At 35.5% G+C, this 23,563-nt stretch overlaps 1 protein-coding gene across 1 annotated transcript in view; it reads right to left on the bottom strand.

The window, feature by feature from the left end:
* Positions 1 to 23,563, bottom strand: part of BMP2K (BMP2 inducible kinase) — a 135,412-nt gene that overhangs the window by 77,455 nt on the left and 34,394 nt on the right. The window contains exons 2-3 of the mRNA XM_008582009.1: positions 7,315 to 7,433; positions 1,988 to 2,093 (exon numbers count right to left, since the gene is read on the bottom strand). Of these exons, the coding sequence (XP_008580231.1) occupies positions 1,988 to 2,093; positions 7,315 to 7,371 (163 nt within the window). The 5' untranslated portion in view covers positions 7,372 to 7,433. The remainder of the gene's footprint in view (positions 1 to 1,987; positions 2,094 to 7,314; positions 7,434 to 23,563) is intronic.

Raw genomic sequence — 23,563 nt, 5'->3', positions numbered from 1 at the left:
TTCCTTGATTTTCTAAGTTCCCTCTCTTTCATACTCTCAGGATCTCACACTGACTCTCTTATATGATGCAGCATAGAAATAAGGAAGTAAATATGAGAAGGGGTTAGCCAGTTAGGTCACTTGGGAGAGTGTGGTGCTGGTAACACCAAAGCCAACGATTCAGATCCCCTTACCAGCCAGCTGCACCCCCCAACAAAAAAAAAGAAAATATATAAATGTATATATCAGCAGATATAGCTCAAGTATTTTAAAGTGACTACCTCTGAGGAAAGGATAGCGCAAGAAGGTACTGATTTAGCCACACCTTAGTATTTAACTTTTTAAACTATATACATAAATTACTTTGATAAAAATTTAAAATTTCATATAAAACAAAGCTTGGCAATTCAAATGCCAAACAAGTATTTCTAAACATTTTTAAAAACAAAAGAAGGTCTTCCTCTAAATACAGCTCAGGTCATTCTTCTACTTTAAAATAAACTTTGCCTACATATGGACAGGCAGAATAAGTTCTACTATTTGATAGTAGTGCTAGGTGTATATGACTAACAATAATTTATTGTATATTTTCAAATGGCTAAAAGAGAAGACTACAAATGTCATTACAAAGAAATGATAAATGTTTGTAGTGATGGCTATGCTAATTAGTTGATTTGATCACCACAGAGTATACTAGTATTGAAATATTACTCTATACCCCATAAATATGTATAATTATTACACGTCAATTAATAAAAGTAAAAGAAATAAAATATGCCTCTAAAAACTGAAGCTCATTTGACTTCTTTTTTTAAAATGTCGTCTGGGTAACAATCTCATGCGGGATTATGATTATAGTTGATTCAATTATCTTAAAAAAGTTACAAGTAGCCAAGGGCTATTATTAAATTCTAATCCAGCTAAGAATTAGCATCATAAACACTAGAATTCATAAAAATGGCACAGAAAAAAATCAGTACCTTCTAAAAGAAATCAGTGCTTTGCAGTAGATAAGATATAGAGGAAAAAAATAAGAAACATCTATTTTTTAATATTATATATAAAAAGAAGTTACAAATACATCACAATAGATATTATAACACTGATTCACTTTATTTTTCTCTTTCTTCCCTCCTTACAAAACTGGAGTAAATGAAGTCGTATTTTCTCCATCATCGCCACCACCATCATCATCATTCTCCTCCAACCTTCAGGAAACCACAAGATTTCCTGATATGATAATTAACAATCCTAACTGTCTTAGAGAATCTAAATATAAACCAGACCTCCCTAGAATCCAATTTGCCAGATACAGCCTGATTTTAAAAAGTTTGTAGGAAATGGATTAATTGCCCCTTTCCTACACATTAAAAATTTTAATGTCAGGGATTTTTTTTATAATTATTATTATTAAGGCATGCTACATGAGGGTACTTCACAGAAAAATAGAACTGAAAGATGATAGGAATCTTTCCATGAACTTTTTGAAGTAGTTCTTCAAAAATATCACATTAGGTCCAAATAAAATGTGGTTTTCTATATTCTCATATTTACAAAAGAACCCCAAAAGACCACATAATATAGGCTTATAAAGATTATAGATCAAAATGAATCTCTAAATTTGTTAAACTTTATATGTTTATGATAACATGGTAGAGTGCTGGACAAATCTTACAATTGTAATATTGACATATTATGTTCTTCTTGGTTCAATTATAAAAGAATTGTAGAGAGAGCAAGAAGTGTAACTCTTTACCTGCTTAGGTTTCCTGTTTAAAACCCAGGAGCAATTCTCCATTTATATGCTTATATCATAACTGCAGCAACTATTGACTAGATTTTAAATAATTTTTTAACAGCATTCCTAATTAGATAATTAAATCTGAGATTGCAATAATAAGTGTCTAAAACAAGTTAACAGCTGCCCTGGAAGAAACCAAGACACCTAGTAACCCATGTAAGAGAGAGATTATTAGTGTAATACAAATGCAGAAAGATAGTTACTTACATCGACAATATTCCATTAAGATGAGCACTTCCCATACATTATCACTAATGGAATTAACAGCACAGTCCAAATAACCCACAATATTTTTGTGACCAGACAGCTCTTTCTGTAAAAAAAGAAACAAAATTTTAAAAATTAGAAAATACACATTTTAAAGCTGTATTGTTAGCAATGTTTTGAAGCCTAAATTAATGTATTTAAAGAATTTCAAAAAGTAAAAATTAGATATTAGTACGAAATCTGACATATTTCAACCAACCAAAGGCTTCATGGTTTCAATGGAAAACTTACCTGCATATGACTGTCATTTTCTAACAAACATCAATTAATATTTGTTTTTAAATTCAACTAGAAAGATGGTTCACTAAAAAGTAATAGTCTCTAAAAGCAAGTGTACAAAGATAGTCCTTTGGAACCCAAGAATAAAATATCAGAACTTTTACTTATTTTTTTTTCTAAAAAATTAAAGGACTTAAGCTCTAATATTTATGAACGAACAATTATACTCTCATTTGTTTTGCCTGAAACATACTGCAATTTATGTGTAGTTATTACATGTACTTATGGATACAGGTACTTTTAACTAGACAACTTAAGAAATGAACAAGTGTCTAAAAAGATTTCTGATAAGAAACCACAGATCAAAGATAACACTAATAATATGAGTACAAGGAAATAATTTTTAAAATGGCAAATCTGAAACTTTTGCTCCTGGTACAAGAGTCATAAGCATATAATAAAGTTACAAATAACAATCTAATCAAGTCTACCCAGAAATTTTGAAACAATTATTAAGCATGCTATTCAAAATAAATTTATATTCACTATCACTAATAATAAACCTAGTTTTAACTACGCAATGTAATTTGAAATAAGGGCTAATGGCCACTGAACATGTAAATAATTTATAAATAAATATACATAATGGGGTGGGTCATCAAAAAAGCTGAAAGACCACCACTCTAAAGAGTTAATCATCCTATAATATCTTGTTCATATACACAAAATTTGAGTGCTGATGCTGCTCATATTTTATACATCTCAAATTATACAAATTCTATTGAAATAGAATTACATCACAGTAATACAATATCTGGGCTCAAGTTAGAGAATTTAGTCTAAGTTTCACCATTATCTTGGGGTAAATCTTTTCAAACTTTTAGCTAATAGCCTTATCTAAAAAAAAAAAAAAGTAACTCTCAAAGCCTGATCTGATCATCTCTAATCTAGCTGAGGAATAGGGACAATAAAAGCAAAATTCAGAAAAGTCAGATTGTAGTAATGCACTTATCTTTGAACAAAAGAGACTATAATTTGTGTGTTGGTAAAGATATTGAAACAAAATAAGAAATCCCTCTCTTAGTAGCTGGATAAGTAGGACGGACATTAATTAGTATTGGCAAGGCCATGGAAAAATACATTGCTGTGGAAACGAAAAATAGTTCAGCTGCTGTGGAAAACAGTTCGGTGATTCCTCAAAAAGTTAAACACAGAACTACCATATGACCCAGCAATTCCACTCCTAAGGTACATACCCAATGCAGTTGAATTATGTCCCCTCAAAATGCACGGAAGCTTGAATTGTGTCCCCCAAGTTTTATGTATTAGAAACTTGGCCCCCACTGTGACTATAAAGAGGGTGGGAAATCCTATTACGGTAATTGAAAGGTGGGGCCTTGGGAAGGTGATTGGATTGTAGGACCATACCATAGTGAATGAATTAAAAATGCTAGTCATGGGCCGGCCCGGTGGCGCACTGGATAGTGCGCCGCTTGGGAAGCGCGGCGGCGCTCCCGCCCGAGGGTTCGGATCCCACATACAGACCGGTTCCCGCTCACTGGCTGAGCGAGGCGCGGGAGCAACGCCGAGGGTTGCGATCCCGTTGCCGGTCCCCGGTCCGGTACGGGGGCAACACTGAGGGTTGCGATCCGTTGCCGGACACGGAAAAAGACAAAAGACAAAAAAAAAAAATGTTAAGTGTTTGATAATTACAGAGTCTGAGTCTCTCCGGGGAGGTGGGAGTGGGGGCATTCTATATCTGTTTTTGGTGTCTGCCGACTCTCAACATGTATTAGTTTTCTATGACAGCTATAGCAAATTACCACAAAATTGGTGACTGAAGACAACACAAAGTTATCCTCTTATAGTTCAAAAAAAAAAAAAAAAAAAAAAAAAAAAAAAATGCTAGTCAGTGGCATGGTTCTGAGGGTTTTAGAAGAAGAGATAGGAGAGTCTGTCTCTCTCTCTCTGCTTCCATCGTCTTGCAATGTGAGACCCCAGGTCACTGTCACTACCGTCAGTGGACTTTGGAATTCTGAGCCTCAGAAACTTTAAGCAATAAATTTTGTTTTTCTTTATAAATCACCCAGTTCCAGGTATTTTGTTATAAGCAACAGAAACAGACTAATAAACCCGAAAAAACTGAAGCCAGGTACTCAAACAAATACATGTACACACATATTAGCAGCAGCACTATTCACAATAGCCAAAAGGTAGGAACAGCCCAAATGTCCATCAGGTAGTTTTTAAAAAGTCCCATCAACAGGTGAATGGACAAACTGTGATATATATACAGACTGTATACATACAATATTATTCACCTATAAAAAGAAATGAGGTGTTAATACATGCTACTACAATATGGGTTAACCTCAAAAACATTAAGCTAAGTGAAAGGACACAGAAGGTCACATATTGAACAACTACATTTCTAGGAATATCCAGAATAGATAAATCCATAGAGACATAACACAGATGAGTAGTTACCAGGAGCTGGGGAAAGTGGGGAATGGCGAGCAACTGCTCAATGGATAGGCGTTTCCTTGTGTGGTAATGAAAAGGTTTTTTTTTGTTTGTTTGTTTTTTTAAAGATGACCGGTAAGGGGATCTCAACCCTTGGCTTGGTGTTGTCAGCATCACGCTCAGCCAGTGAGCAAACCCCCCATCCCCATATAGGATCCGAACCCGTGGCCTTGGTGTTATCAGCACCGCACTCTACCGAGTGAGCCACGGGCCGGCCTATTGAAAAGGTTTTGTAACTAGACAGAGGTGGTGGTTGCAAACACTGTGAATGTACTAAATGCCACTCAACTGTTCATTTTTATATGGTTAATTTTACGTGAATTTCACCTCAATAAAAAACTTAAAATATTTATGTGTGTGTCATTTATATAGACAGAACATGAGGGTATTTCAAAAACTCATGGCAAGATTCATATTATCTTTTAATTCTACTTTTCCACAATTTTTTTGAAGTACTCTTATATATATATATATATATAGAGAGAGAGAGAGAGAGAGAGAGAGAGAGAGAGAGAGAGGGAGGGAGGGAGGGAGAGGGAGAGACATGTCTCAATGACATTTTAGTCAATGGCGGACCACATATAGAACAGTAGCCCCATAAGATTATAACAGAGCAGAAAAATTCCTATCCCTAGTGACATCATAGCTATCCTAACACAGTGCATTCCTCACGTGTTTGTGGTGATGCTGGTGTAAGCAAATCACTGCAAAATATGTTGAGGAGGACAGTCTAGCTTACCTTCCCAAAGGTAACTCAGACTTTTAAGATAGAAAGCCAAGCATCTGAAACATTAGGTCTGATCCCAAGTGAAAGGGTTGATGCCTACTTTAAAATTCTTGTGTATTTTTAAATGATTCCTATCCATCCCCATAACAAAATAATACTTAACAGCTAACACTCATTGAGTACTTACTGAGTGCCATGCACAATCTGTACCTATAATTTAATTTTCATAACTTTTGGGGATGGTATTATTCTATCCCTATTTAACAGATTAGGAAAGGCAAAGACTTAGTAACATAACTAGACGGGCTATGCTCATGCAACTAGAAAGCAGTATAGATAATAGGAAAATTCATACTGTTCCCTCTCAAAATACACTTTTGCATGATGAAATTGCCTAACACCACGTTTCTCAGAACATATCCCGGTCATTAAGTGAAGCATGACTGTATAAATAAGCACTTGATAAACAATGGAGGAGGGGAAGAAGAGAGAGAGAGGAGGAAGAAAAAAGGGAGTGGGGGTGAGAATAAAAACAAGAATAAGAAACCATCCAGAGCACTGAGAATATGCAACCCTGGAAAAGAAGGAAAATTCATTTTGTAATTATTTTTTAACTGCTCAGTCTAATTCAGAGTTGCTTAAGGTTTATGGCCTATTAAAATATTTTTTACTTTTCCTAATATTTAAAAAGAAATTTTCCTTTGATGAAGGGTACCTTTCCATAAAACGCAGAGTTCACAAGAAAAACAATCAAGTTTACAGCATGATTTTAAAAATAAAAAGCAAATCTAATTGTTGTTTGTAAATACACACACCATACAATGAATGTAAAAACATGCACAGGAATGATAAAACACCAAATTCAGGAGAGTAGTTTCTTTTTGGATGAGAACAGTACAGGGATACCAGTGGGTAGGAATACACAGACGGCTTCAACAGGATCAGTAAGATTTTATTTCTTAAGCTGGATAGTTGGTAAACTTGGTGTTTATGATATAACTCTCTAAATTTTTGTATCCTCAAAATATGCTATACTTAAAATTTATTTAAGAAATGAAAAAAAAGAAAGTAGAGTAGCTTGCCTGTTGAACCTACAGTAGAGAAGAAAGGAAAAGAGAGGGGAATGGGTTGGCTGTATTTAGTCCTAAATATGGCTATACGGAATGTACAGTTGGCCTTCCACATCTGAAGATTCAACCAACCACGAATCAAAAACATTTGCAAAAAATAAAAAAAAATTTTAAACAGCAAGACAATAAAAAAATACAGTATAACTATATATATATATATATATATATATATATATATATAGCATTTATATTGCATTAGTAATCCAGAGATGATTTAAAGTATATAGAAGAGACTGGCCTGTCAGCTCAGTTTGTTAGAGCATGGTGTTATAATACCAAGATCAATGGTTTAGATCCCCATACCAGCCAGTCACCAAAAAACAAATAAATGGAAGGAAGATAAGGGAGGGAGGGAAAATATGGGAGAATATGCATAGGTTATATGCAAATACTATGCCGTTTTATATCAGGGATTTGAACATCTGAAGATTTTGTTATCTGTGAGGCAGGGGACGGAGAGGAGGGGGGTCCTGGAATCAATCCCCCTCGGGTACTATGGGATGACTATACTACAAATTCCCAGATAATTTTCCAATTTAATGATCTTCAAAGGTTTTCTAAATATGTATAAACCAATAAGCAGCTTGCCTAAAAGCTGGTTAATGTTACAGTACAAAACTAAAAGAAAATACACCAAATTTCTAAAACAGAATTACTCTTTCACTTACCATTATGGTAATTTCCCTTTTACAAATGTTGAGGTCTGGCATGTTATTGACATACATTCGCTTCAATGCACATCGGACTCCACTATGAGTCCGCACCAGGAAAACTGTGGAGAATCCACCTGGAGGAACAAGTACCAGTTAATCTAAAAGAATCAGAAACTACTGGCAAAACCATGCAATATCACTGTGGAGTTTAATATCAGAAGGAAATAAACAATGACTATACCTAACAGAAAAATAAGTATAGTAAGCAATGAACAGATTAAAAGCCAAAAAAGTAGCATTTAGAGGATAACATGCTTATCAAATGAACATGCTTCTCTCTTTTAAAGGCTAAAATACAACAGTTTCATTTTTTGCACAGAAATACCTCTTATGTAATATATAGAAAATGTCACAACATAACTATATTACTATAGTATGGTATATACTAATGTTTGCCTACCCATCAGACTCCCTCCCTTGTGATGACAAAATATAGATGTTATTTAATAAGAGACATCAATAGGATCAGATAGGTGGGTCCCTCCTCCAGTTCCACGGGATGAACCAACATTTTTCTAAGCCAATCATGGGAATCTCATTTCTTTTTATCAGTAAGTGATTCAGGATTGGGTATGTAACCTGTTCTAGCTAATGAGACATAAGGGAAAGTCTGCCATCTGGGAAAGACTTTCTACTTAGATGAAAGAGAGAGACTGGTGGAGAAGGTCCTGCTCTTTCCTCTTGCTTTTGAATTTTGTTGTATAAGAATATGATGCTTAGACCTAATGCAGCCATCTGTGGCCATGATGGAAGAAAGAGAAAATAAGCCAGAACACCGACAGTTGGCCTACTGAACTAGCCAACTCAGGAATCACTTCACTCCAAAACTCATGTGAGATAATAAATGTCTTCATTATTTAAGCAACGGGGCATGATGGAAGAAAGAGAAAATAAGCCAGAACACCGACAGTTGGCCTACTGAACTAGCCAACCCAGGAATCACTTCACTCCAAAACTCATGTGAGATAATAAATGTCTTCATTATTTAAGCAACGGGGTTTTTTTAACATTGTTAACTGCACCTGAGAAAGTATCTTATCTAAAGCACACAGCTAGCTAGGTATCCTAAAGAACAATTATTTCTGTCACACCTAAACAAAGATTTCCACCTAAGGTTTTTGACACTCATCTTGGCATAAACCATTCTACAGCTTAATTGTACTTCTTTAAAAAATGGTATGTCACTATTATTAATTCGATAGCCCTCCAGCAGAATCCTGAGCAATAAGAAGTCACCTGCACTCTGGTTCAATACAAAGCAGTCCAAGGAAAAGTAAATTATTAGGGATAAACAACAGGGGAAAAGAACTCCTAAGAAACTCCAGAATGAGTATATATTCATTCCAGATTCTACATAACCTCATTTGCAGCTACATGAAACTGCACAACTCCCATTCGTAGATCTGGATTTCCATGCATATAATGTAAATGAAATCAAATCAACCACTTCACAAGGCAATTACCAGTAATGAATAAGAAGAGGTTTGGGAAAAATACTTTAGGTAAAATCTCTAATGATGCACAGGGCATTACTTTAAAAGAAGTTTGTTTAGCATTAATTTCATACGCAAACATTAACTAAAAAGTAAAAGACCTAATAACGTACCACTTCGCTCAAATTTTATTTGGCTACGAAAAATAAGAAAACTGCTAAAACTTAGGCTATATCTAGAAAAGGAGGTGATATTAGTACAGATCAAGAGAAATCATTTAAATAGTATTTGCTTTGAGACAATTATCTTTCTAGATCTAGGTTATTCCCCAATGACAATGCTACCCAAACACAGCTACCTATATATCAGAAGTTGCTGGTAAGCCAGTGTGTGTATGAATTTATCTTGAATAGTTTCCAAGTTCTAACACCAAGTCTGAGTCAGTAGCTCTAAATGGGACCCTAGTAGATATATGATACACTAAAAATCCCCCTAACTCATTATAGTATTCTATTTTTGTATATGTTTTAAGTTGTTTATTAGATGGGGGTGGGGGAAGTTGCCCCAGATGGTTCCGATGCACAACAAAGTTATTTATGTAGCTACTGCACCAGAGTAAAAGTTCCTGGAGGAACCATGGATCCTATATACCTATTCTTACCCACCAATGTGATTTTATCCCTATGAGTTAGAGAAAAGAGGAAAAAGCATTAACTAGGTTTTCTTCATAAAACCCATTCTTAAAGTGAAAGTTTTCCAATTGTACTAATCCTAACTTAGAGATCTGGCCGAAAGTCATGTGAATAGAGAAATGTGTTCATTGACTTTAAGCTATGATTTATATATAAACATGGTAAACAGTGATCATTAACAGTGCCTGCTTTGAGAATAAAATGCAATAATTTGTTTTATATTTCCCCAAATAACATATTTTTCAAAATTTTCTGATTAAATGCTAGCTAAAAATACTTGTTTGAAGAACACATTTACTGGGAGGTAACTAGTTAAGGCACATAGTATAAGCAGTCCAAGAAAGAAGTATGATCTATTTGCCACCAACCCATATCAACCAAATTCTTCAATGATTATTTTTCTTCATAGAAGTCTTTCATGAACAACCCAATTTCATGCTCATCACTCACTCAGGCACCTGTATCTAGAGTACTGAATATACAGATTTTGAACATACAGGTTGAGTATCACTTACCCAAAATGCTTGGAACTAGAAATGTTTCAAATTATGAATTTTTTTTCGGATTTTGGAATATTTGCAGAATACATACCAGTTGAGCTTCCCTAATTTGAAAACCCAAAATGTCTCAAAGCATTTCCTTTGAGTGTTATGCCAGCACGCAAAAAGTTTCCAATTTTGGAACATTTCAGATTTCAGAATTTTTGGATTAGGGATGTTCAACCTGTATTATCCTGTACTTCAGTTCTCAACTCATCTCACACATAAATCAAAAGATTATTGGCAGTAACCACACATTCCACTTATTATAAATTTCTATGTCCAACTCAATACTATAAAGGCATAGTTGTTAAATTAATGCTAAATTTATAATTCTAAATATGAGATTATGAGGTTATTATAAAGCATTCCAAATGTTCTCAAAATTCCATGAAAATAAAAGAACTAGTGATGGATACCAATCTGAGTAAAATGGGAAATAAATGTATATTTATGAAAGTATAAAAAGGAAAATGATTGGTATCTTTTGCAATCTGTAAAATGTATAAATTGTACAACGAAACATAGGAGTTCTTTCCCATTCGTACTATATACTTTGAAGAGCAATGATTCTCAGCCTCCTCCAGCTTTTTTCCAGGGTAGGACGTGAGGTTCACATGAGAAACCATCCCACTGGACACCTAATTGAAACCTCACCTCTTCTCTCTCCACACAAAAAAGGTAATCAGACTAAAATGAAGGAGTGGCTTTGTAAAGTCAATCTAATTTTGCTTCAAATAGTGGTAATAAAATAATGATAACATAACTTGTACCTGATTGAACACCGCCTTGTAAACCACTGCTCTAGAGATGCCAGGTACCTGTGATAACTGTGTATGAACATATGGCATGTTATGGCATGTGTTGCTACAGCCTCACTTTTCTGCCTCCTGATAAATCATTATTTCTCCTATTAAGCCACAATTTTTACATGCATTAATTTGTCTCATTTTTAATTTATTGATGGTGTATATATTTAAAACTCTCTCCAAACTCATTTAGAAAGGTAATATGAAGGAATGAAAATGTGATAGAACAATTTATCTTTCCTTATCTTCCCTGTACTTCCTCTGACATAGTTATTAACTGATCAACTAGAGGTACCCAAAGTAGTAGAAATTCAAGAATAACAAAATAATCCTTAAAACAAGGCTAAGTAGCCCACTGGGTTAAATCACAGTGGTCAGGAAACCAAGGACCTGGATTATGATATTAGTTTTACATTGTAATCAGCCTGAGATAAATCATCTAATCTCAAGTGCCAGCCACCCAGGAAATCCCTCAAATATGATAATTGATAAGGTTTGTTGTTAAGGTAATTTTATACAGGTTTTACCAGACAATCTTCATATAAATGTCTGGATTTTATAAACAGATACTCCCTTACCAGTCAGCTGCCAAAAACAAAAATAAATAAAAATAAAACAGATACTCCCATACAGGGTTCACCCTCTCTTTACCACCTCCCCATATTTCTAAACAAAAACAGAATACTATACAGATCTCAATAATGTATCAGCATCTATCCTGCCAGTACACACGGCTTGACTCATTCTTTTAATAGTTTATATCATCCAGTACCATGTACAAGTTTATACCATAAGTAAATCATTTCCAAAGTGATGGTCACTCAGGTTGGTCTGATTTTGTCTGTTTCTTGCCATTACCAACAATGTTGCACTAAATATCCTTGTACAAATCTTTCTTTAAGGACTGGTGCTTTTGTTTCTGTAGCACAGATTCCCAAGGTAAACTAGTCAAAGGAAAAGAAACTTCAAATTTAATACTGGTAGTTTACACACTGAAAGGCTTTACCAATTTCCAGCAGCAACGTAAGAGTCAGTTTTCTCACATTCTCATCGAAGTTTGCTAAGGAATTTTAAATTTTATCTACTTGGTAGGAAAGTCTCTCACATTGTTATTTCTATCTGCATTCTGATTTCCAGTGAAACTGATCATCTTTATCTCTGTTTGTTGGCCACTTATATTTCCTTTTCTGTGACTTGAACCCTTTTTTCCTTGGCCCCTTTTCCTAAGAGTTATCTTTTTCTTTCAATTGGTTAGAAGGGCATCATAGAATTCTCTGCCAATATATAAAAAAGTACACATATTTTCCCCTGGTCTATTATTCTTTCCAATTGGTCTATGGATGGTGTCTTTTACAAATCAAAAAGGATATGTGAGATGTTTTCATGAACATAAAAAAATAGTACATGAGGACACACACAAAAGCTTGCCTCAGATTCATATAACTGGGAGAGGAGAACTTAACCACTGTAGTGTTGGATATTATAAGGGGTGTGTGTTTCATTGTTATTTTTTAAATAAATGTAGAAAATTTCTTTTAAATTAATGATAAAATTACTCATCATCTTAAAACAGATATTAAGGAGAGCAGGGGCAAAAATGTTAAGAATCTTAGGCAGAATTGCTGCAGAGTAAAAACAGCATACAAAAAGAAGTCACAAAAAGTCAACAGATTTCCAATTAAGATATGTTCCAACATTAACATTTACCTGTACACCTTCCACAAAAAAAATAACAAAGGATTTTCTTAAGGCATAAACCCACAAGGTCAGACAATGGAAGAGACAAAAGATGTCAACAAAATTTTGGAAGATGGAAAACTTATGGAGACATAGTAACAGACTAAACAGAACAGAAAAAAGCCACACTGAGCAGCTGACTGGAGCAGGGAGGGAGCAAGGCTGGGCAAGAAGCAAGCCTATTCTAATGGTGTAAACCTGGAGACACTAAAGAACTGGAGGGGCCCTTTGAGAGCAGGAATAGCAATGAGAAAAACAGAATTGCTGACTTAAGGTCTTTATAAAAACCATCAGACCTCTAGATTCCCTATCCCATTCCCCACAGTCAGGTCGACACCCACCCCTAGGCAGAATTAGTTAAACCAGCCATATATATGGGACACCATGCACCATTTTTGCCATGGGAATAGGAGAGAGGAGGGAAGGGTGGTGTAGTCCTAAAAACAGAAACATTAAGTAAAAGTCTACATACCAAAAAAAGAATCCCCCACCTGAACCCAAGACCACTGTTCAGCTACAACAATACTGGCAGCCAGGCATACAAGGGCTAATCACAAAAGGAGACTACAGAGAATTACTCTTCTGCGAAACTGTATGAGAAAAAAAAAATAGTCATTGAAATTTGGAAGACACACAATAAAAAGTGGCTTTCTGCCTCATCACACTAAAGTAAAACTCAAAATCAAGAAACTCTCGCCATTTGCACAAAACACTTCCAATCATCACTTTAGAACTTCACTCTTTAAAAGAACAGACACAAAAGGATGATCAGACAGACATTCACAGAAAGCCTCTAACATGACAAGAGATGAAAAACAAGCAAACAGAAAAAAAAGAACTTTGAAGAGATGCCGGGAGCTGAGGAAATCATGTAAAGAACCTATAAATATTCTCAGAGTTGAAGATATTATAGTCATGAAATATGAGCAAGGTTCTATAAAAGGAATAGTCAGAGAATGAGAAATGATTTTTATAAATTAGAATTAAAAGATTAAAAGTAAAAAGTTCAACAGAGGAGCTAGAAGATAAAATTAAGAAAATCTTTCAGAAATTTTTCAGAGGATAAAGTAGAAAAGACAAGAATACTAAAAGACCAGTTCAGCAGATCCAATATCCCAATAAAAGAAGATACAGAAAGACGAGAGAGAAAATGAAGGAGAAAAATAACCAAATATACAGCACACACCCCAAATTTGAAGTACATGAATTTCCATATGTAAGGAGCTCACCAACTAAACACCCAGCACATTGAGCAAAAAAGAAGGTCCACATCAAGGCTCATCATCATGAAATTTGGGAATGCTCAAGATAAAGAGAAAATCGTAAAAGCTACCAAAAAGAAAAAATGATTGCATCTTTGCCTTAGTTAGGAATGGCTTTTGGCAATATATCCCAATATACGCTCATCTCACAAAGCAGTGAGTGAATGTGTAAACACAATTAAGCTAATACTATTTTTTAATGGGCCTATTATGTATTGATGACACCATTTTTCTAAATACTTCATTCTCTAACTGAAATTAGTCTGAAAACTTTTAAAGTTGCTTCAAGAATTTTCCATTTCCACAATCATCACAGTAAGGTAATCATTGTAAGATAACTGTATAATAATATTAAGAATAATCCCAGTAAATAAGAGTAAAAATACACAAAAGATATACTAGAATCCATACCCTATTAGATGACCAAAAAACCTAGATGTTATATAGTGAGTAAGACTGAGTATTCCAAAATCACCATTTGAAAGAAGTGACCCATGAGAGAAATGAACAATAGGATTTGGTGCTTTATATTAATAGTGAATATTATGGGGGTTGGGGGTTTTCAGGCAATAAGCACTGGTAGGTATAAATGGAAGACAGAGTAATGCCTGGTAAGTTAGTAGGCATACAAATTATTTCTTGAATGAAAGAATCAATGAAAAATGGGAAAATGTCCTGCTATATTTTTTTCTTGAAATCCAGCATAGCAAGGAGAAGGGGGTAGTTAGACCTTTGGAGTCAGAAATGGACTTAAACACTAACTCCATCATTCCTAATTGTGTGACCATAAGCAAATTAACTTCTGTGCCCTGGTTTCATCACATATTCAGAGATAAGGAGATCTCCTCATAGGACTTTTCTAAAGAATAAATGAGATTATATACGTATTGAAAGAAAAACTTTTGACAAATTAAATTTAACATAGTTTAATTTGAGCCAAGAACAATCTGCCAATCAAGCAGCTCCCAGAATCAAAACTGATTCGCAGCAACTCCACCATTGCCACATGGTAGGTTAAGATTTATTATAAACAGAAAAAGGGAACTGAAGAGTTGGCTGCCTATAACTGGCTGAGACTCAGCTACCTGTTACAGGAGTAGGTTATAGTCTGCCTGCACTGCAAGTTAGGTTACGAGAGTAGGTTAGTCTTTTTACACATGAAGTTAGGTTACAGTTCACTGTGTCTGAAGAAACCTTTAGGCCAACATTAATTTAACATATATAAAGCACCTAACATGGCCAATTTCATAAATGGCTGGCATTGTAATTACTACTACTGTTATTACTATTACGCTGCTGCTATCATTACTGATCAGTCTTATGAAATTTAGATTTAGATTACACATTCTAAAGAATATGAATGGTAATAAATATCTGACTTGATAAACAAGCTAATATAAACACAGTAATATTCAAAGAGACTATATCTACCTACTTAAACATGGCCAAATCATTTGTGAATACACGGACAAATAAGAAAAATATCACACATAATTCAAACCCAAAATCAGCCTTATAAAATAATACTTCATTTTAAAGATTTGGAAATTTTAGATAGTTAAATGAAGACTAAAATAATCTTTTTTCAACACTATAATCCACCTCTATGTTTCAGTTTAAGTTTGTGTCTAATGAAACAGTGATTCACCAGAGCCACTCAAAACAAGGTCTAAATGAATGCCTTCCCCATTCATTTTAGGGTAGCAATGTCCTAAAAGTTGATTATGTTTATTAAAAAGCATTACTCTGACTCTTACCATGATACAAAAAAAAAAAAAAGAAAGATAGATATATATATATATATATCTGATCTTTGTCACCAATTCCTGACAAAGAACTTCAAAGACACTTGGAATTCCCTGATACATGTGTCTTTGTTATGTTCATCATGAGACCCCTACATAGCTTCAGAATGGGGGCTGGTCACCAGAAAAAACAACTGGCGGTTAGATTAGAGGGTTTGAACTTTCAGCCCCATCCCTCAACCTGTGGGGATGAGAGAGGAACTAGAAATTGAGTTTAACCACATGGCCAATGATTTAATTAATCATGCCTATATAGTGAAACCTCAATAAAAACTCTGAATAAGGGGATTCAGAGCTTCCTGGTTGCTAAACATACTGATGTGCTGGGAGAACACTGCACCCCGACTCCACGGGGACAGAAGCTTCTGTACTTGGGACTCTTCTAGACCTTGCCCTATGTACCTATTCATCTTGTTTTTCATTTGTGTCCTTCATGATAGATGGTAATTTTTTTTTTCCTAAAAGATGACCAGTAAGGGCATCTTAACCCTTGACTTGCTATTGTCAGCACCAGGCTCTCCCAAATGAGCTAACCAGCCATCCCCATATAGGGATCCAAACCCGTGGCCTTGGAGTTATCAGCACCATACTCTCCCAAGTGAGCCACAGGCCAGCCCCATAAATGGTAATCTTAAGTATATCACTTTCCTGAGTTGTGAGTCATTCTAGCAAATTACTGAACCTGAAGAGGGGCATCAGTGGGAACCCCCAAATTTGTAATCAAAAGAGTTCTTCAGAAGTGCAGGTGGCCCCCATGGCTTACAGCTGGTATATGAAATAGAGGCCGTCTTGTGGACTGAGTCCCTTCACCTGTGCTAATTTTGAATAGTTAGTGTCAGAAGTGAATGGAACAGTTGGACACCTGGTTGGGGTCAGAGAACTGTGGCTGGAACACAGTTATTTACCCAAAAGTAGTAGTCACGAATATATCTTCTGCTTACGAAGATGAGAAGTATTCCATCAACCAACAATTAAGAAACTTTAAATCTACCCAGTGTTCAAAATTGATTTGCAAGGATCCAAAAGGTCCTGGAAGTCAATACCAGATGTTTCAGAGACATACAGTATTGAATCAATGAGTACTTAGTAAATATTTATTTGTTCATACAATTAGACTTCCTTACAGGTTGTACAGCACTTTTTTAAAACTCACACAGCTTCCTGTCCATAACATACAGCATACTTGAAACTGTTTATCAATAAGTCTCTTCCTCTAGATGTTAAGCAACTTGAGGAGGGTCTCACACAATAGTAAAAATGCAAAATGAATAATGTGTTCGGAAGCTAATTGTTCAATCACCTTTGAATTATCCAAACTGCTCTGTCTTTCCAAAAGGAAAAAAAAAAAAAGAAAAATTGTAAATGCTTTGTTAAAACTAACACACTAATTTATTTGATATAACCTGACTACAAGTAAAAGTGTCCCAGTCACTACAAGAAGGTAATTTAGTAAGGTATAATTTGCATCCAATGAATGTCTCTAAGCTCCTAATCAGCACTTTCTTTCCAAAGAACTGAAAATCCAACTAGTAAGAAGTTAAATAGGAAATAGTAAATGTTTGCTATAACTGTGGTTCTCAACCCATTTTCTTGCCCAACTAATTGAGGGACACTACTCATTGCCAAAAATGATAGAAATTGTCAATGAGATTGGGAGAAAAAGCATCAAACTGGGGGATGGGGGAAAAAATTGAGGAGTCAGATATTAAAAAATTTGATTCACCAAGCATCATCAATGTGTGCCAAAATCCTAGATGAAAGGTTGATGAGAAACGGGATATTCAAATATTGCTCAAGTATGAAAGGTAAAACATCCCTTTACAAAGGAGAGATCTGGTGGTCACCAACAATGGTGTAACAACCTGACATTAGGTGTTTCCTGATGTGATGCAATATGAACTAAACAGCATCACCTATGAAGTACCCTTGCCAAAAACCTTTAATCTAATAATCCTTAAGGCCTAACTTCCAGTTACAGAAAATACAGGAGCTAGAAGAACAAGGAAAATGATAACACAAAGAAACAATTAGACAAAGCTAGATGTGGAACACTGTACAAGACAACTAGCCAAAGAGTCAATATCATGGATTTAAAAATTGAGGGGGTGGAGGGAAGGTTTTTCTAGATTTTAAAAAACATTAAAATCAAAAGTAAGGCATAATCCTTGATTTAATTCTAATTTGAAAGAAACGACTATAAATCCTGATTTTTTTGTTGGTGGTGAACTATTTGAAAGTAAGTTGTAGACATCATGTCACTTTACTCATTAACACTTAATGGATACTTACACACCATGTCACTTTACTCATTAATACTTAATGGATACTTACACACATATACATCCTAAAAATGCATATATTATCCTATATAACTACAGTATCTCTGTCCCCCCATGAGAAAATAAATACTACTTCTAATGCACATCCTTATTAAAAATTACCCACATGTTGCAAAAATGTATAAAGGAAACATCGTAAAATGTTAGTAGCCAAATCTAGATGATGGGCATACAGTTATTCACTGTACTGCTCTTTCAACTTTTTTGTATGTTTTAAATTTTTCACAATAAAATTGGAAGAAAAAGAGAGACAGTATGTTTTCTCCCAGATGACTCCTCTCTTTTGCTATTCAACCTCACCACCACCACAGAGAATTACTATTTCATAAGAAAGACACTGCTGATGATTATCCAAAGTCAAAGCTTCCCCAAAGGCACTGTAAGTCTCTTGCCACAAAAAATGTTGACGGTATCCTAGAGACCTACAGCCCTAACATCCCAACACATACGAGCACTGCATGCTTATAAAAGATTGGGCTTATAGTGGTGTTTACTCCTATCAAGTTTGTTTTCCGAAGGAGTAGAAGAAGATAGAAGGAAAGGATAAAATTATACTTGGTCTTTCTGTATTGTATACGTCATCAGACACCATGCAAATCAGTAAAATAGAGGAAATACCAAACTGTCAGCAACTTCTGGTTTCAACCATTACCCACTCCCCACAAAAAAACAGGTCATTTAAAAAACTATCTTCAAGAAAAGATGAACAAGCACTTATTGGACTGTGGGACTTCAGGCAGAAAAAGGCTCCCCCTACCCAATGACGACTGGCCTATGATACATCAGAGTTTCATTGCTTTATGTTAAGGCAATGACCATAAAAGTTTCATTTAAAAGTGAAAATATTCCTAAAGAGAAGTAATTACTAACTTATTAACTTCTTGTCAGAGTCACTGTTTCAGTAAGTACTATCTACTACAAGGCAATGCAAGAAGGAGTCAGTACATTTCATTGGGCAGAGAACAGGAAGAGGGAGAATAGAAGGAGAATACATTATTTAATTCTCATAATACCATGAGGTATTTAACTTGTTGTTCCCATTTTATAGATAAGAAATAAACTAAACACTGAGGAAGAAGGTACATAGCTGTTTTCATTACACAAACCTGATAAGATGGAACCAAAAGGTCTTTTCATTATTTCCCCTACAAATCTCATGTTCTAATGATGTTTGCAGCTCACACTTACCCCTGTTAGCCTTATGCCAGAAGAGAGGTCTAGGTATATAATCACATATCGAAGAATCTGGAAATAACAGAATTTAGGAGGAACAAAAGAAAAATGGAGTAATTAAGAAGGAACAATAGTCTGTCTCAATTTTTCTTCTTAACAGAACCTTACTTAATAGACAGTATTTTTTACATAAAAGAAGCCTGGAGACCAAAACCCTGTTTGATGTGGACTATACAGTGCCTTAACAGACTGTGATATTTCAGATGACAATCTAGAATCTAGATTTTTCAGCTTTTCTTGAAAAACCTGGAAACAGACAAACAGTAGGCCCTCATCTTCAAATGGCATCAACCAGATGCAGCTGTTAGTTGCTGTACCCTTCACAAAAGGCATATGCTATGCAGTTCATCACCACCCCCTTTACTCTCTACTGTCTCAACGCCCTGGCCCACTTAACTCTTAACATTACCTGCCTGGCCTTTGCAGTCATCTGAATTTGCAACCCCTATGATAGGAATTTTTAATGATTTATCCACCACTGTAAGTTCCATGAGGACAGAGACTGTGTGCACTTCATTTATCACAATATCATCAATGCCTACCATCTAGCCTGGAAAAAATATCTACTGAGTGAATAACATTAATAAAATTGGTTCTGCTGAGAAATAGTTCTAATTGATAAGCTGTAAATGCTACATTTATCATCTATGAATAAAAAGTAATTAATCCCTGATTCATCATTTTCCCTTGATATTTACTGTATTTCTAATACATTATACAAATTCTACAAACAAAATTTCATTTCTTTACCATGTAAGTCATAATCTTTAGTTTAATTATAATATGACAAACTATTATACTAAGATCCTTTTGATTCCACCCTAACAAAAACTACTTTAAATTTGAAAATTAATTCTTAATTACTATCACTTCAAATAATAGTCTATTGTCACTTTTTCTCATGGAGAAAAATTGCCTCCTAAACTTAAAAAGAAGTAAATCGACATATTTTATACGTTTTTTATGTGCCAGGCTTCATGCTACACTATCACATAATCATCTTATTTAATTCTTAAAATATTTTTGATATTAATTTCATTCCTCCACTTTTTAAAAATAGAAATAAGAAAATAAGCACTGAGAATTTTAACAATTTCTTCAAGATCATGACCATCAACAGCAGAGCCGGAATTAAATACCAAGTTAACACCCAAGTGTGTTTAGACTAACCATACGGGTCTAAAAATAATAAACGATATAAGGCCTAAAGATAAACAAGTAACAGGAGAAAAGGTATGATCCTTAATTTCAAGGAATACTTCTTCCTTATCGTTGCTCCGAAAATTGGAGTCTTCATCCAATTCTATTCATTGCTCTGAAAGGTGGAGTACTCATCCAATTTTCCAAACTGGAAAAAAAGCTTTAAACATATTAAACTAGTTCCTTTATCAGCAAAAAAAAAAAATTCTTAGAATTAAGTCACTGTGAAATAAAAGTACCCAATCTCTAGATGTGTATATAACAATATCAAATGTAGCTAAAGGCATCAAGAGCAGCAAACTATACAAAAGAAAGAAATTCTGAAAGAAAAAAAAAAGCTGTAATACGATATTTTTTATACCCTTGTGTATTAGTCCATTTCTGCTGCTCATAACAAAATAAATGGAACTGGGTAATTTATAAGAAAATGAAATTTATTGCTTGCAGTTTCAGAGACTAGGAAGTCCAAAGTCCAGGGAATGTATCTGGTGAAAGCTTTCTTTGGTGGGGACTTCAATTACCATAACAGGATTCCACCCTTAACGGTTACAATGGGGATTAAGTTTGGGGGGACATTCAACTCAAGGCATCTTGACAAGCTAATGTTTTAAAAAGAACTCAAATACAGTACATAAAAGGTTAATGATCAATCAAAAGAAGTAGAACCTGAAGGACAGATAGTAACTAAATAGGTTGGTAAGATAGGAAGAGCTCAAACATAATGCAAATAGTGTTTGCAAAGGCATGAGCATGCAAAATAAAAAACACCATTTTAACTCAGGAAAAGGAATAATTCTTAAGGATGAAGGGAGACAAGAGATTTCTATACTATGTCACCACTACCGATGAACATTTCCTTACCTTCATCCACTTCTAAACACTACTTCTCATCTCATTCCAAATCCCCATTTTGCTTTTCGTGCTCTCCTAGACTAGTTCTTATACTGCTAGAGCACCTGCTTTAGGTCAAAGGAACTATACCATTAAGTCATTCATTTACTCATTCAACAAATACATATTAAATGTTCACAAGGCGCCAAGCACTGATCCAGGTGCTACAAATAAATGAGAGAACTGCCTTTGTGAGCTTATATTCTAGACTGACTGAGAAGAAAAAAAATAAAAATAAAGCGGAAATAGATGGTGCCGTGGAAAATTGTGTTAGGAGAGAGGAGGTGGAGGATTAAATGTTTAATATAGACCTGAGGTAACTTTGAGTAAAGAGGGGAAGAAAGTGAGGGAATGAGCCACATATGGAGGTAAGTGCATTTCAGGTAGAGAAAACAGGAAGTACAAAGGCCCTAAGGCAGGAGCAAGGCTGATATGCCAGAGGACCAGCAAAGGGACAAGAGAGCCTGGAGCAGAATAAATAAATAGTTTAAAAAGGAGCCAGATCATGTAGGATCTTATTATGGATGAGGATAAAAGCTTTGGCTTTTTCTCCAAGAGAGTTAGGAAGCTACTGGAGTGTTCTGAGCAGAGCAGGGACATGACTGGACTCATATTTTAGTATGACCACTATGAGAACAGAGTGAAGAGAGGCAAGATCAGAAGGGAAACCAGTTAGTAGGCTACTGCAATAATTTTGTTGAAATATGATAGTGGCTTTGACCAGGGCAGTAAGAATTAGCGAGAAATGAACTCTGGACATATTTTGAAGACAGAGCTGATGGGATTTCTTGACAGACTGGATGAGATGTGAGCGAAAAACAGGAGCTATAGATTGTCTCCACAGTGAACAGCCTTAGATGACACAGAAGGTGTATCCCTCTGGAGAAAAGGGTAGGTTTGTTTACTTTCCCATAAAATCAAGATAATGTCTCCTGCCCCAGGGCAGACTTGCTGCCTATTATAAAAGTTTCTGGTTCCCTAAACTCAAGGTTCCTCTCATGTAATGCAACACACCGCATATGCAGGTATCACCTGGCTCCTTCCCATAAGCCCTGTGGAAACTGAGGCTCTGGGAAATGAGCATGTGCTGATAATCTGGCTATAACTACTGCTATGAGTAATAAAATCCTTCAACTCAGGCTTTCTGCCAGCATCCATGAAACTACAGCAGCTAATTTGTTAACAGAGTAAAACGGCATTTGTTTTTTTCTAAAAGATGACCAGTAAGGGGATTTTAACCCTTGACTTGCTATTGTCAGCACCAGGCTCTCCCAAGTGAGCCAACCAGCCATCCCCATATAGGGATCCAAACCCTTGGCCCTGGTGCTATCAGCACCACACTCTCCCTAGTGAGCCGCCGACCGGCTCTAAAATCTCAAAGTATTAATAATTCCTGACAGACAACAGAAAAGGTATGGAGCAGAATATCAAGTGCATAGTTTTGGACATGTTAAGTCAGAGATGCCTATTGGACAACCAACTGGAGATGTGAAATTGGCAATCAGAATTCCAAGTGTAAAGTTCAGAGACCTAAGCAAGAGATATACATTTAGGAGTTATCCTTATTTACAGCTTAGTTTTTATCATCTATCATTATTTATAGCTAGGAGGAGGGGAACAGTTGTGTTCCTGCAACCTAAAAATTTTTTTTTCCTCATTATAAAAAGCATGATTTAACAAGGATGCTCTAAAATCAATAATCTTCTATAGCCTCTTTGTGGATGCGCAAATTAATGAAACCCTCTCACCATAATCATACCTCAAGATCATATATATCAAGAACCATAAAATATTTATATTCTTTGACTTGTGATTTTATTTAAAGAATTCTACCATATGAAAATTATTAAAGATGTTGAAACCTTTATTTCTAGCAACATGCAAATGATCAGGTAAAGTATGCAATGTAGAAAGACATTTTGTGTTGGCATTAAAAAAGCTTATGAAAGTACTAATATAACTGTAAACATGTAATAGACTATATACAAGGATACTTCAAAAATTCAGGGAAAGTCAACAAAGGCCAGGAAAGCCAGCAGAACCGGCGCAGAAACGGAGTGAGGCGCGCCGGACCAGCCCAACGCTGCAAGCTCTGAGTCACCCCCAGCCCAGCCCCACTTGCGGGGCGAAGCCCGGATGCTCCCCGCCCGCCTGGCTCCCGCCTACCACACCAGGCTAGGAGCCCACAGCAGAACTGCCTCCGTTTTCTCGGGTGGGGGCGGAGACGGACGGCTTAGTGAGGGCAGGCCAGCCATTCCGGTTGG

The sequence above is a fragment of the Galeopterus variegatus genome, unplaced genomic scaffold (assembly GCF_000696425.1).
Source record: "Galeopterus variegatus unplaced genomic scaffold, G_variegatus-3.0.2 Scaffold2503, whole genome shotgun sequence".
NCBI lineage: Eukaryota > Metazoa > Chordata > Mammalia > Dermoptera > Cynocephalidae > Galeopterus > Galeopterus variegatus.
The sequence above is the reverse complement of the archived record's forward strand: the minus strand, read 5'-3'. Positions and strand labels throughout refer to the sequence as shown.